The sequence below is a fragment of the Oreochromis aureus genome, linkage group 11 (genome assembly GCF_013358895.1).
Source record: "Oreochromis aureus strain Israel breed Guangdong linkage group 11, ZZ_aureus, whole genome shotgun sequence".
NCBI lineage: Eukaryota > Metazoa > Chordata > Actinopteri > Cichliformes > Cichlidae > Oreochromis > Oreochromis aureus.
In genome coordinates, this window is record NC_052952.1 from 22578053 (window position 1) to 22592164 (window position 14112).

The window sequence follows — 14112 nt, forward strand, 5'->3', positions numbered from 1 at the left end:
TTTGTTGTTTGTCTTATTTATTTACTTACGTATTTATTTATTTTATTTATTATTGCATGCATGTATGTATTTATTTTTTTGTCTGACATAGAAATACCATGAATGGTGACGCTGTGACTGAATCAACCTTTCTGTGACGCTTGCCTATAGCTCCCCTGTCAGCTGACGCGGGTGTGCGTGGCCTCAGCCGCCGCTCATTGGCCGAGTTTCATTTGGACTGTCACATGCGCGTGTGTTTCTCTGTTTGGTTTCACTTCCGCACTCCTTCACCGCTATCTGTAGCCTGTTAGCCTCTTGGGTTGCATTTGTCACATTTGGAGGGGAAGCGTGTTATTTCTTCAGGGCAGAAGTAAAAGGGAAAAAAAAACGTTGATTAAAAATAATAATATAAAACAGACTCCGCGCAGATGAACTTTGTTTTATGCGCATATCTAAAGAGTCGGCTAGTTGCTAATTGAGTCAACCAGGAAGCGACGTTAGCGTGAGGAAGCTCAGTGCAACTGTTTAAACTGTCAGCTTGTATGATAAACTGTTAGATTTCTCACAAAGAAGATTTCCCCGCTGACTCGCAGTGACGGAAATCATGAAGGTAGGTGTGCAATCCAGGCCAAAGTAGCACCTTTGTCAGAGGACATAAACGGACTGTTTCCTCATCAGTAAAACTTATTGCCTCGTGCAAATAGAAGCAGACATTTTGGATGCATACTTTCTTTTCAGGAAAGATGTGCAGACATCTCCTTTCACAACTGAATTTCCTATATCGTTATTGTCTTTTAGTTTAGTGCTATGTTTTATGTCTTTAAAATTTTCCCCCCCATTTTAAATGAATAGGAAAGTGGGCGTCTCTTTATTCCCCTCTCGTTGCTCAGGAAGCATGTGAAAGGTGCTTCATATTCAAAGTTTAACCACTGAGGTTTTGAGTATTCCCTTGTTTTACCAATTTTTATGAACTGTGGTGTTAAAAAACCAAACACTTTGTGAATAGATGCATTAAATGTAAGTACCTGTTAACTGAGGTACTTTGTGTTAATGCAAAAACCTGCAACTTGTAACAAGGTGTCAAAAGCATGAGAACTGCCACAGATTTATTTTAATGTACACATTAAACTAACATAACGGGTTCATTGTGTTTTGAAATGTCAGACGATTATCAAAAAAAGTGCTGCTATAACTAAATATTTAGATTTCTTTTTTCTAGCTAGCAGTCTTGAAACCCAAAGGAATTCAGCTGAATATAACAGATGATGAATATTCAAATTAAATGAGTAAATGTATTAACTTAAATAATTTAAAATATATAGTTTTATTTTTTTGGTTGTGGTATAAAAGTGACTGTGTTACCAAAACCATTGCTCTCTACTTTTCTGTCATATGACTATGACATTACCCAATAGCTCGTTTCAGCTCTTAAAGGGATAGCTACCACACTGCAGTTGTTTCTGCTTCTTATTTGGCTGCACCCTTTAGGGGTCGCCACAGCACATCTGCTTTCAGCTTAAGCTACCTTTATCTTCTGTCACATGCATGTTCTCCTTCACGACATGGATGAATCTACCCTGTTATCTTCCTCTTTTCTCCTGCCTGGCAGCTCCATATGAATCCCAAATCCCTCCTCTGAGCATCACAACCTTGCCTCTCAAACTTTGTTTCTAGACACCTCAACCTCAGCCGTCCCTCGGATGTACTCATTTCTAATCCTGTCCCTCCTGATCACACTGACTGAAGATCTTAGCATCTTCAGCTCTGCTACCTCCTGTCCGCCTGCTATTTTAGACCCACTGTCTCCTTTACCATCTCACTATAATCTTGTAAACCTTCCTGTTCAATCTTGCTGCTATCCTACAGTTACAAATTACCCCTGACGCTCATCTCCACTGACTCCACCCTGCCTCTGCTCTCTTCTTCACCTCTCTTTTACACTGTCTGTCGCTTTGTATGGTTGACCGCAAGTATTTCAATAATGCCACCGTTTATATTACTGTAATGTAAATGGTATGAAACAGTCTTGCATTAGACAGTTTGTATGGTCTCACAATAAACGTAATCCTACTAACATGAAACAAATAGCGAGCAATCACATTTGAGAATTGCCAGTTTTGATTGTCTTTTTCTTTATCATCTAACATCTGTTCCAGGTGTTCAGTAGCTGCAGAGGAATCTCTTTCCTCGTGTGGATCGTGGCATTTCAGCTGGTGCTCTTTGAGAGTGGGGTGTATAGTGTGAAGAGTACCAAAGACTGCACACTGATATCTGAAAGTCCATTACAGCGGAAAGTTCTGGAGCGACTAGAGCCGCTTGTAGGAAAGAAGTAAGGAATGAGTCACTTGTGTACCAGAGTATTCAGTGCTGGTTAGGAGATGATATGTTTTTGGAATCCCTGTTGTGTTCCCAGTAGTCACTGGGAGCATGTTTAATAATATAATCTTATGTTAAAGGAAGAATCTTTATGGGCCATCTTAATTTTATTTTTCTTCTGGGATTTGTTCTCTTTTGACAGCTTTACAGCTGAGGACAAGGCTTCAAACGAGAGCTACACGTATGTGTTCCAGCTATGTGGGGATGCAGGGGGTGTTCGCAATGCTGGGCTTATTCAAGTGGAGAAGAACACGCAGAAGCCAACAGTGATTGGCAAATACACGAATACACAGGCCATTGGAGGAAGTAAGACTGCAAAATCTGAAAAACATTCTCTTATTAGTTCAGACTGAAAGGGCATGTGCATGAATCTTAACTGTATTGGAAATTGAATAAATAATTCATAATTGCATCATAGCCTGAGGCAAACTGTGAGGAGTATAAATCTAAATCTTATCAAATGTGTCCTTTCAGGTGACTGGGTGATGCTGATCTACAAAAATGGTGAAAAATATGATTCACACTGCAATAAGGAAGAAAGGAAAGCCATCATTATGATCTCTTGCGACAGGAATGTAAAAGCGGTAAATGAAATGTGCCAAGCTTCTAGCTGAGCAGATTTGAGTTTGAGGAAAAAAACTGAGCATTTAGAAATAAAAGGAAAAGCAGCGATGGTGGCATGTTGCGTCAGGTCTGTGAAAATGAAATTTGATCCGTGAGGGCTCTCTGACTAATGTTTCCATGACGCTCAAGGCTTTCCAGACACCTGAAACCCAGCAAGGATATTTACAGTAGAGTGATGAAGACGTTTAATACAGTGGAACACAGAATGAGCCTATTTGCATTAAACAATAGAATTATTGAAATAAAAACATGTTATACACATGTTGCATGTATAGTGACTTGCACAGAGACACTTTGTATACACCTGTGTCTCACTCTCTCTCCCAGGGTACGCTGGAGGGGATTCTGGAGGACAGGGAAAAGGAGGAAGACTGTTTCTACCTGTTTGAGTTGGACACCAGTTCAGTGTGTCCAGTAATTGAGTCCAAGCTTAGCACTGGCTCCATTATTCTCATCATGTATGTAAAGCCATCTGTTAATTCAATAAATGTGAGAGCGTGTAATATCACAGACGATCAATAATCATAACCTCTCACGTTTCAGTGGTTTCTCTCTTCTGGCTGTTTACCTTGTTGGAGGTTTCCTCTACCAGCGGGTGATTGTTGGCGCTAAAGGGGTGGAGCAATTCCCCAATTATGCTTTTTGGGTGGAGTTTGGAAACCTGGCAGCGGTAAGCTAAATCTAATTGATGAACAGCGTCAGTGAAAGGTCAGACTCTGATGAAATAAAAATAAATAATTGTTTTTGTTTTTTTTCTTCACTGTCCTTACAGGATGGATGTGACTTTGTGTGCCGGTCGCGCAAGCGAGAGGAATCGCCAGCTTACAGGGGAGTGGCTACAGACAATTTACAGGAGGAGCCAGAGGAGAGAGATGACCACTTGCTGCCTATGTGACCTTAGTATGTTGGGACTAAAATCTTCACCGTGTGATGCAGTTTAATCGGTTACAGCTTATCAGGCTGCTTGTAGACACAAGTCTGTTTTCTTGGGGGGTTTGTGACTGAGTTACGTCAGTACCTGTTAATTCTGTGTTTATTCCAGACTTGTGCCTAGGGCAATAAGCCTTTCATCTCCCTGTCACACAGGAGGGCGTGTTACTCATAGGGCTGACGATCCTGTCCACACTTTTTACCCCGTACATTTCAAACAATTGTTTGATGTCAGACAAATGAGTGATTCCTCCAAGAAAGCTATTTCACAATAAAGACTCTTCTGTGAAAATCTGGCAGAAAAGGGAGAATTTGAAGAATTTCTAGCTTGCGTTAGCTAAATGCCACATTGTGTACAGCTCTTTTCTGCTAAACGAATGATTTTTTTTTTTCTTCAAATGTTGTTGGTTTGTCATGAGCAGAGGGGTGTACTACGAAGCAAATTCAATATAATTTTTTTTTTGGGGGGGGGGGGTTGTGTTAGCTGGCTTGATAAAACCTAGAAGCCCCGATAAGAGATAAGGGGTACAATGGTGGTTATCAGTTTTCTTCATTAACTCGGGCTTTCTGCTTCATGCTCTGTGCAGTTTTAGATGTGTCATTTAACTCTTTGACTTTACAAAATCGATCATTTGAGCTCCGTCTAATCCAATCAGAGACAATTCCAGGAGCAGGTGATACAGATCTATAAATAACATGCAACACTGGAGCTGCAAAGGAAACGAGAGTAATGCTGCAGAAAATTGTTAATCTTGTGAGGTCACGATCATTACAAGGACACCTGTCTGTAAATAAATAGTTTACTTCATAAATATTTATTTCACCTCTGCTGTTGATTTCTAACGTGACAAATCACAGCTCTTAAACTTTAACACACTCCCACAGCCTAAAGAAAGCTTCATTTCAGTTTGTCGTCACTTCTAAGATAAATTACTTGGTGTTGCAGTTCTAAAATTTTGTTCCAGTAGGTGGAATTCTAGCAGATTAGGACCAAAAATAAAAACATTTATAAAAAAAAAAAGAAGAATATTCCAGTTAGAATCTGGACTGCTGTTTTAGAAGCGTCTCAACAGGTTTTATATGTCTGTATAAATGACATTCCTACAGCAGAGAATCTGTATTGCAGCTAAAGCTTACTGTAAATAAGACAATCAGTGAAAATGTTGCACTTCAGTTCGATTATAAACCAAAAGTCTGCGTAGGACCAGTTTACGTGTTTGACATAAGTTAAGATGCTAAAAAGAGAGTGATACCTCGTTAACCCGTTAATCTGGCTTCATAGTACACCCCTCTGTGTTTATTTGGGTTGAGCTTGCTTACAGGTTTACTGGCATACAAATAAATGCGTGTGCAGTTTAAACAGTTTATGTTTAGGTTAAAAAGTCAGATTTGTAACATGTGAATGTAAATGTTTAAGTACAGGGACTGTACTTACAGCCTTACCACGCATTTAGAAATCAGTGCAAACAAACCAAAGTTGAACTTAATTTGATTTTTAGCTGGGCGTCGTCCTTTCTCCCATGTTGCAGAGAAGCTCAGCGCTAAGATCCCAGTCAGAAGGTCGGCTGCTTGACTGAAATCTGAGCTCCACGGTTTAATTTTTGTCCGAAAGGTCAAGGGTGCTGACGCAATACCAACGAAATTTGTGTCGAGGAGCAAAGCATCCAACTAAAATTCAAAATTAAATTCACTTAATGTATCTTTTTTCATTTAAATGTTGCCTGTAGTGATGAGAATTTGAAGGCAATTATATCTGAATTCTGCTGTTTATACTTATTCAGAAATTGTCTTCTGTGCTTTTTCATAAAATAATCAAATATCATAAAGGAATATTTACATTTTAATAATCACAAAACAGTTTAATAATGAACATTATAGTGCTTAAACACTGACCTGCTTCTTGATGTGGTGAAATTGACCCAAAGCGCAGAAACAGTGCTACATATACCCACCTTACTACTATAGTCTCATGTCCAGGCTGCAATAGGAGATGCATACAGCAGCAATGAGGGTACTTCATTTTCAGTACTCTAGTTGTAAAAATGTTACACTTTTAAACTTGACAGTAATGGGATTTGTAATATTTTTACATAAACCTAAACATCAGTGCTGCTAAGGACTGAACCAGGCTTTTTTTGAACAGGATGTGAACGTTATTTTTCTGTTAATTATCATTGAGTTATGCTACTTGTATTCACTGTGAGCACTGATATTTGGTCTTTTTCACTTTTGTGTTAACACTGAATTTTCTTTGCTTAGTTCACTGGTCTGAGGGTTCATATGCTCTAATGTTATGTTTGGCTAAAAATTGACACAAGTCACAAACCTGTTTTTTTCTGATTCTATTAAAAATAAATTATAAAACTAGTTTATGCTGTGATAACTCCATAAACCTATGTGCACTCATCTTTTAGGATTTGATGGAATAAATTTGGTTTTATTAGAAATAATGGATTATATAAACAACTGCATTCATAAACTAGAATAGTCATAAACCTTGTCTTAAATTAGGTGCAATTAAGCGCTTATAGTGATAAACTGCTGTTAATTAACATGGAGAAAGAGGCTCAGACATGACCAGTGTTTATTCTTGAACGCACATCTTTTAGCAGCTTTCTTGTAATTTTTAAGTAGCCTTCAGGAATAGTCCTCCAGGCTTCTTGAAGACATTCAAAGCTCTTCTCTAGATGTTGGCTAATTTTTGTTCCGTTGTCAAAATGATCCCGCACTCCTTCAGTAAAATTGAGGTCCAGGCTCTGGGGAGGCCAATCCATGACTGATAATATTTCATTGTGTGTTTCTATCCAGGTATGTTTTTACTGTACTGACAGTGTTTCTGGGAACATTGTGAAGATTTAGGCTAGGCGCCTTTTTATGCTTGAATCATTCAAAGGTCAGTGTATGACTCCTAGAAAATATAAAGAAATGAGGGGTGTCTTTTGCAGAATACTGTAGTTATAAAAAGTACTTATGTTCATTGCAAAAGTTAGCTCGCTGTATGGTTTTTTTTTTTTGGAAATGTATAAAAAACTAATTGCACAAATCCCAGTTTGTTTGCCAAAGTACACAAATAGATTTCGATGCAGTTTACACACTGAAACGGTAGGTGGCTCTGTCCGTCTGTTAACAGTGGTTTACAGTCTTCCACAGTATCCAAAAAAGAAGACGAAGAAGAAGGGGAAAAGAAGTGCTTTGTGAGGGGCGGGGTTTTGTTGGAGGCAAAAAACCTAGAAAGCCCTGTCGTTGTTGGCAGCTACAACCAACATCCGAAAAATAACTCAATTTAACTGTGAAAAGGACGGAAAGCCAAGAAGAGGTAGACACAAACGGACACCGAAAGGCATTACGCTCTGACATGTAGCAGCAGTAATAGTCAGCTAGCTGCTTGCTTTCTCTCTGCAGAAAACAGCTAGCACTGCTAATTAGTTAGCCTCTGTTTATGTTTTTTAGTTAGGTGTTTGCGTCAAACAAACGACTCATCTACTTTCATTTTCTATTTCTGCATTTGGAGTTTTGCTGCACACGGGAATGCATTTTTTTAACTATGGTACATTGTACTAGTGTCGAGAGATCGTTAAACCTGTGTAATCCTTTGTAGTTAGCCATCGCTGGATAGCTAGCTTCCTTTGCTGTTTTCAACTTTTCCTCCATGTTGGTCTTTCTTTCCTACCCATCTATCATCTTGACAACAGGCCTGCTGTAGAAAATACCACAATGCTCCTGCTTGCCACGATAGTAAAGACTCCTGATATGCCCACATGAGAGAGAATAATCTGCTGCACTTTAAAAACATAAATAATCAATTGTAAACTTTGAGGGTGCAGTCCAACAAAGGACGTTTAATAATCCGCCTTTGTTTATATTTAATGACTAATCATTTCATTTGTCGCCTATTAATTATTGTTTTCTTTATTTCTCTCTGTGCCCACAGTGAGAAGTAGCAAAAACTGGATATAGATCGTTTATAGTTAAAACTGTTGACACAGCTACTTCTGATGATTGGCCTTTTCGTTTTGAGCAGCAAACATGGATGCAGGTGAAGACCAAAATACAGGCACCAACAATGGAAATTCTCAGACAAGTGGCAATTCTCATGCACCACAGATAGCCCGCATGTCTCTGTATGAGAGACAGGCTGTACAGGTGAGTGATTGTGTCCAAATGTTAACAAAATCAATGCCTTACATGTCACAATAACAGTACCATTTAAATTAAAAATGAAAAACAAACTTTTGAATTCGTCTTAGCCAAATAAGTATGTATGTGTTTTTTTTAGGCTCTGCAAGCTCTGCAAAGACAGCCTAATGCTGCTCAGTACTTCCAGCAGCTCATGCTGCAGCAGCAGATCGCAAATAGTGCTCAGTTCCACAACTTAGCTGCTGTGCAACAGGTATGACAAGAATGTACATGCACAACAAGAAAAAGACTCAAATAAAAACAAACAGACATGTCCCAATCAAACCTTTTCATGTCTCTTTAAAACAGGCCACACTTGCTGCTAGTCGCCAGTCCAATACTCCAAGTAACAGCATCTCCCAAGTGCCCACCACTGTAAGTTTTTGTAAATTATTATTTAATTATATCTTACAGATAATTAGAAAGATTTGAATCTTCTTTCAGCTGCTCCCTTTAGGGGTTGCCACAACGGATCATTTGTGTTCATCACACTTTATCCCTTGCTCCCTCTTTTGTAACACCAACAATCTGCATGTCCTCCTTCACTACATCCATGAACCTTCTCTCTGATTTTCCTCTATTCGTCTTACCTAGCAGCTCTATATTCAGTATTCTTTGTCTAATATGTCCACTATCAATCGTCTGTACATGTTCAAAACACCTCTGCCTTGGCTCTCTTAAAGTTTGAGTTAAAATATAAATATTTCTGTGCCTTCCAGGTCAATCTAAGCACCACCTCTGCGGGAGGGACTATGTCCAGTCCTCGTCCTCATGGTCCGGCCACCTCTGCAACCAAAACTGCTATCAACCAGTCAGTGCTGCTGGGTGGAAACTCAGCAGGAACGGGACAGATGTATCTTAGAGTGGGTTAAAAATGATTATCCACAATATCTATGTTTAATCTATTAAATGCATATACTTTGAATTAATCTATGTAACAAATTGTTATGATACATTAAGAACGGTTGGAAACTTTTGTGTAAAAATCACACTGACAGACAGTCCAGAGAAAACGCAGGCAAATCATTAAATCTTCCATGCAGTCATTAATGGTAAATGGCCTGTATTTGTATAGTGCTTTACTAGTCCCTAAGGACCCCAAAGCGCTTTACACAACCAGTCATCCACCCATTCACACACACATTCACACACTCGAGAAAGAGAAATAAAGGTTGGCCATCTCTGCTGTTTCCCACATAGGTCAACCGTTCTCAGCTCATCTTCATGCCTGGTGGTCCAGCAACTGCTACTGTTGCAGCAGTTGCTCAAACTCAGCCCCAGCAGCAGCAACAGCACGAAGTTGCTTCTACCGGTGCTAGCACCCAGTCTGACAATGATCAGGTTTGTGTGCTTTTACCCAACGCTCTAGTCATGTAATGTTGAAGAAATGGTTGTGAAAGAAGAACTATTAAAATTTGGTCACACACTGCTACTTTCTTCATCTCTCAGGTGCAGAACCTTGCCTTACACTGTGCTTCCACAACCAAAGCAGTTGCTGTTAAATCTGAGCTTCCAGAAAGGAAAGATGCTTCTGGCTTTCCTCTTGGTCAACAGCAGCAACAACAACAGAGTTTCCCACAGACAGTTCAGCAGCAACAAGTGCAACCACAACAGCAACAACAAATTGCCAAGAGCAGCTTTACACAACAGTCTGCCACAAATCCACTGACTGTAAAGACTGGAAATCAGGCTGCCATGACTGTAACTCCTGCTTCTTCTGTAGCTCCTTCATCCACTTCCTCTCCAGGACTCCCTCTCTCCCAACTCCTCCTGACCCCCTCTGCTGCACCGGTGATCCTAGTACCCACATCAAATGTTCCTACCTCCACCCAGGGCTACCCTATTGGCTCAGTGGCACCAAAGCCGAATGTTAACACTCAAACTCTGGTGGTGCAACCCCTGCAACAGTCCAGCACTAATGTAGACAAAGGTCCTGTTCCAATACAGCCCAAGACAGCTCAGGGACACCGTTTACCGTTGCAGCTGCCCCCTCGACACCCACCACCCATTCTACCAGCTCCACCTAGCAATAATCAGTCCACTGCTGCAGGTCACAACCCTCCTCACATCCCTGTCCAGCTCGTGGGAGCCAGGCAGGGCTTAGCAGGAAATGCGCAAGCTGTGGCCCTTGCACAGGCACGAAATAGCACAGCCCAGGAAAGTCCATCTGGTGGGAATGTTGGCACGGCCTCCAGCAACAGTACTATGGTAAGATCAAAGGATTTACTGCTTTGGTTAGGTGTAGGGAGAGACGTCTTTGTACAACGGATTGTAACAGGGCTTTTTTCCCCCCACATGCTGTTAGACAAAAGCTCCTCTTGGCTCTCTCAAGAGGAAATATGACTGTGATGGCCTGAATGAGATGACAGAATCTTCAGACTCAGCACCCATGAAAGACTCGGCTCCTCCTTTATCTCCTGCACCTACAAAGGACTCGGGTACGTCAGCTTGTCTCCTACAATTCATGCATAAAACGTTTGTAGAACGTCTTCAAAATTCTCACTGTAAGCTCATTATTTTTTCTTTTTCATGACTCACCAGCTCCTCCTTCAGAAGCTGCCTTCTCATCTCCTCCCACGCTTTCTTTGCCTCTCCCATTGTCAAGAGTAGGGCACGGGGACAAAGACAGAGCACCTGTTCCCCAGGCTGTCGTCAAACCACAAGTTCTCACTCATGTTATCGAGGGCTTTGTGATTCAGGAGGGAGCTGAGCCCTTCCCTGTAAGTGTGATAACACACGCACAGAGTCAGATAATAAATGTGAAGGTTACCATGTGAGGGGGAAAAAAAACAGAGTGTCTTACTATCTTGATGTGACAGGTTGCTCGGCTTCCCAAAGACAGAGATTTTGCCCTGGTTGGCTGCACAGAAAACGGACCTCCATGTAAGTGGTGGTTTATTATTCATTAAGCATGGTACCTTTAAGCTGTGTTTATGGTCAGTAGTGTAAAGTCTTTCTTTCCCTGCTCAGTGTTAAAGTGTGAATACTGTGGAAACCTTGCTCCAGCCAGCCAGTTCAGAGGATCAAAGAGGTTCTGTACTAATACTTGCGCCAAAAGGTACAGTTTCGTTTCTGTGTCAGCTTTCACATTATGTGTTGTTTTGTTCCTTCTTAATTAGCCATAAAAGCTCAGAGGTTCAAAGGACAGGCATTCATATCTTATTAGGAAAACAGCTAAAGCCTTTGCAGTTTAAGCCACTGACTGCAGTATTTGGTTAGAACATGCAAGCTCTGAAGAGTAAAATTCAAAGCAAAGAAACAACTCGCCTGCAACTTGCTGCTGGTGACGGGAACCGCACAAGAGAAAGCGGAGCAGTAGATGTAGCTGTCACATCTGGTGCTCTTTTGGGCGAGAGCTGAATGTTTCTCTATGTCTGAAACTCAGGAGCCCGATCCTTGTTTTGCTCATTAATTCTTGGCATAAAAACAGAGATACATGTTTTCGTGAGTTTGAATTATGTTTTTGGTATTTTTGCCTTTATTTGCTTGAAAAATGCTTTAAAAAGAGAGCAAGTTTCTTACTAAGTTCTGGCCTGCCTAGTTGAAGCTGTGATCTGCGGGCCTTGTCTAAGGGCTAAAATAAGATGATTTACCCACTTACAATGAAGTTTGAAGCTAACACGCTAGCTAACAGGGTGGCACGACAGATTAAAGCAAATGATGAAAGTAGACAGATTCAAAGGAGGTGGAAGTACTTCTTTATCTAGAGTAAATACAGGCTCACGTAGCCCTTTGTCAGAGACAGTCTCTGTCATTTTAAAATCCTGCAATTAGCATTGTAATTTTGAATCTACACAGCTGCAGAGATACAGAACCAGAGAACAAAAGCTTGAGAAAGTTAGTGCAGTAGAAAGTGATGTACATCGTTGAAATGTTTTTTGAGCTAAATCTCAAATTGATGGTGCTTTGAATGCAGTTTCCAATTTGGCAGAATGGCACAGATAAAGCTGTTTCATGTTCAGGCTTGTGAGAAATGCTGTGTAAGAACAAAAATATTCTGCTTTAACATCAGGAAGCTGCTTTTTTTTTTTTTTTTTTTTTTTTTTTTTTTAAATTCAAGCAGTAGCTTTCATACTCGGGCTGTTGTGAGTTGGCCCCACAGTGGCCTACTTTTATCAGAAAATATTTTTCTTGACAGAATGATGGCTAAACAATATGTTTGTCGATTTGCTATTAATTGGTTAAAGGCTTTATTTGAGAAGACTAAGCAAGATATGTGTACTGAAGACATCTGATCCTTAATGTGATTTTTATTTTACCAGTTTCACATTTAATGAAACTAAGTTTGACCCCCTTTTTAGATAAGCAACATTGGAAATTTACTTAGGGGAGGCAAACAAACGAGAATGTCTCTCTTAGTGCTGACTGTGCTTTTCATTTTGCAGGTATAATGTAAGCTGCAGCCAGCACTACAAATCCAGCAGAGGGAGAACGGCTGCAGGGCTGGCACCAAATCCAGCACCCACAGAGAGCACTGCTAGGCGTAGGGGTTCCACTCGCAGGAGCGGTTCTAATATCACCTTTAATAAAATATCAACTAAGCATCTACCTGTCAAGGTAAGACCTGTAGGTTTTAAAGGATGTCTCATGTGTGTTTTCTGTTGTTAACAAAGTCTTAAAAAAGAAAAAAAAGAAAAAAGGCCATTATATTTGTAAACTAACATTCACAGCTGTTTTGGGAAATCCTTTAGTATTTTTTTTGTCCTACAACATAATAATAGTATAAAAATGCTGCTGATTGTAGCTTAATCTCTGCTGTTTTGGGTGCAGTTTAACTCAGAGTCCAGTCGTTCAGATGAAGTATCCAGCGACGGCGAAGAAGACGATTCTCCGTCACTGTCCCCGAGTTCTTCCCGCTCCTGCTCAAGAGCCGAGCACAGCGCTCTTCAGTCTGACAGCTCAGCTCCTGGAAGCCTTCCACTAGAGGGGGCTGGCTTCCTGTCTTCGACTCCTTCCCAGTGGAGTGTGGATGAAGTCTACAGGTTTATCTCCTCACTTCAAGGTTGGTGGTCCATCTGATTACAGTTCACTTGTCACATGTTGTTTCTCTTTGTCTCCTGCATTAACGGAGTCTCCTGGTCGATCAGGTTGTGAGGAGCTGGCTGCCCAGTTTCAGTCTCAGGAAATAGACGGGCAGGCGCTGCTGCTTTTGCGTGAGGACCATCTCATCTCCACCATGAACATCAAGCTGGGTCCCGCTCTCAAGATCTGTGCCTCCATCAACAGCCTGCGTGAGTAATGCTGCCAGCGTTCCAGAAGGACTCCAGGATTGTGTTGTCATAGCCAACTTCTCACTGAAATCAACACTTGGACTCTTAAAAAAAGACTGAGAACTTTGGGATTAATGAAGAAGCTCCATCGGTCTTGTGGAGACAAGAAGATGGAGAGTTTACTTTCAGGACACTGAATGTGCAGAAGACATGAATGCATATGTGTGAGTGGTTCGTGAGAAGTCAAGTATACACGTCAGTAGTGTTTTTGTTTTGTTTTTCTCTGTCACTGTGAGTAGAGGCGTTTTTACGCGTGGAAGGAGAAACTGTGCAAATCAGGCAGCATAGCGACATCGGTGCTAGGACAGTTCACCACTTGGGTGCAAAAAAAGAACCTTGCCTTCTTGCTGTATTTCAATCGGTGCTTTAACTTTAGCGACGTGATTAGCAACAGTCCATTACGTTGATATTTCCGTTCTTTTTGTAGTTACGCTTATAGTTTGCCATAGATGTTCCATCCAGGCTCCAATCATATCACGGAAAGGACACTCAGAAAGCCTGGGCTTTTTTAATTAGGTTATTAAAACAGTTATTGAAAGTTTAGTTTTGTATCTTTTCCATTTTATACTACAATCAGAATTATTTTTTCATGGATACTGTAGTTTTAGTGGCTTTAATCAACCTGACTACCTGAAAATAGGTTTTCCTCATGGTTTGCTCTTTCAACGACTGGAAGCGCTCTCTGTGCGTGTATGCAGTACTACCAATAAAAAGTACCTGTTACTGGAGCTTTGTGTGTTTTTGTTTTTATCTCCTC

General features: G+C 40.6%; 2 protein-coding genes across 4 annotated transcripts; both read left to right on the plus strand.

Annotated features, from left to right (window-relative positions):
- The first annotated feature begins 240 nt into the window (after positions 1 to 240).
- On the plus strand, positions 241 to 6277 carry m6pr (mannose-6-phosphate receptor (cation dependent)). Its single transcript, XM_031744257.2, has 7 exons — positions 241 to 589; positions 2136 to 2308; positions 2498 to 2661; positions 2830 to 2939; positions 3307 to 3437; positions 3523 to 3649; positions 3752 to 6277. Exons 1-7 carry the CDS (start codon positions 584 to 586, stop codon positions 3872 to 3874), a joined length of 834 nt encoding a protein of 277 aa, XP_031600117.1. The 5' UTR covers positions 241 to 583; the 3' UTR covers positions 3875 to 6277.
- A 762-nt stretch (positions 6278 to 7039) lies between these two features.
- On the plus strand, positions 7040 to 14083 carry phc1 (polyhomeotic homolog 1). Of its 3 annotated transcripts, none has more exons than XM_039619101.1 (14): positions 7040 to 7225; positions 7841 to 8052; positions 8186 to 8299; positions 8395 to 8460; positions 8805 to 8948; positions 9286 to 9426; positions 9535 to 10293; positions 10391 to 10523; positions 10627 to 10805; positions 10905 to 10968; positions 11056 to 11143; positions 12471 to 12642; positions 12856 to 13087; positions 13173 to 14083. In XM_039619101.1, the coding sequence occupies exons 2-14, from the start codon at positions 7936 to 7938 to the stop codon at positions 13322 to 13324; spliced, it is 2361 nt and encodes a 786-aa protein (XP_039475035.1). In that variant the 5' UTR covers positions 7040 to 7225; positions 7841 to 7935; the 3' UTR covers positions 13325 to 14083. The 3 variants fall into 3 exon arrangements, with proteins under 3 accessions (XP_039475035.1, XP_031600037.1, XP_031600036.1); XM_031744177.2 differs by having other exon boundaries at positions 7043 to 7225; positions 7931 to 8052; XM_031744176.2 differs by lacking the exon at positions 7040 to 7225 and adding an exon at positions 7267 to 7456 and having other exon boundaries at positions 7931 to 8052.
- The last annotated feature ends 29 nt before the right edge of the window (positions 14084 to 14112 follow it).

Excerpts from the sequence above, each read along its gene's own strand:
- m6pr (XM_031744257.2), top strand. Across the intron at positions 2,309-2,497 it reads GAGCCGCTTGTAGGAAAGAA|CTTTACAGCTGAGGACAAGG; the intron begins GTAAGGAATGAG and ends CTCTTTTGACAG. Across the intron at positions 3,438-3,522 it reads GGCTCCATTATTCTCATCAT|TGGTTTCTCTCTTCTGGCTG; the intron begins GTATGTAAAGCC and ends CTCACGTTTCAG.
- phc1 (XM_031744176.2), top strand. Across the intron at positions 8,300-8,394 it reads ACTTAGCTGCTGTGCAACAG|GCCACACTTGCTGCTAGTCG; the intron begins GTATGACAAGAA and ends TCTTTAAAACAG. Across the intron at positions 9,427-9,534 it reads CCCAGTCTGACAATGATCAG|GTGCAGAACCTTGCCTTACA; the intron begins GTTTGTGTGCTT and ends TTCATCTCTCAG.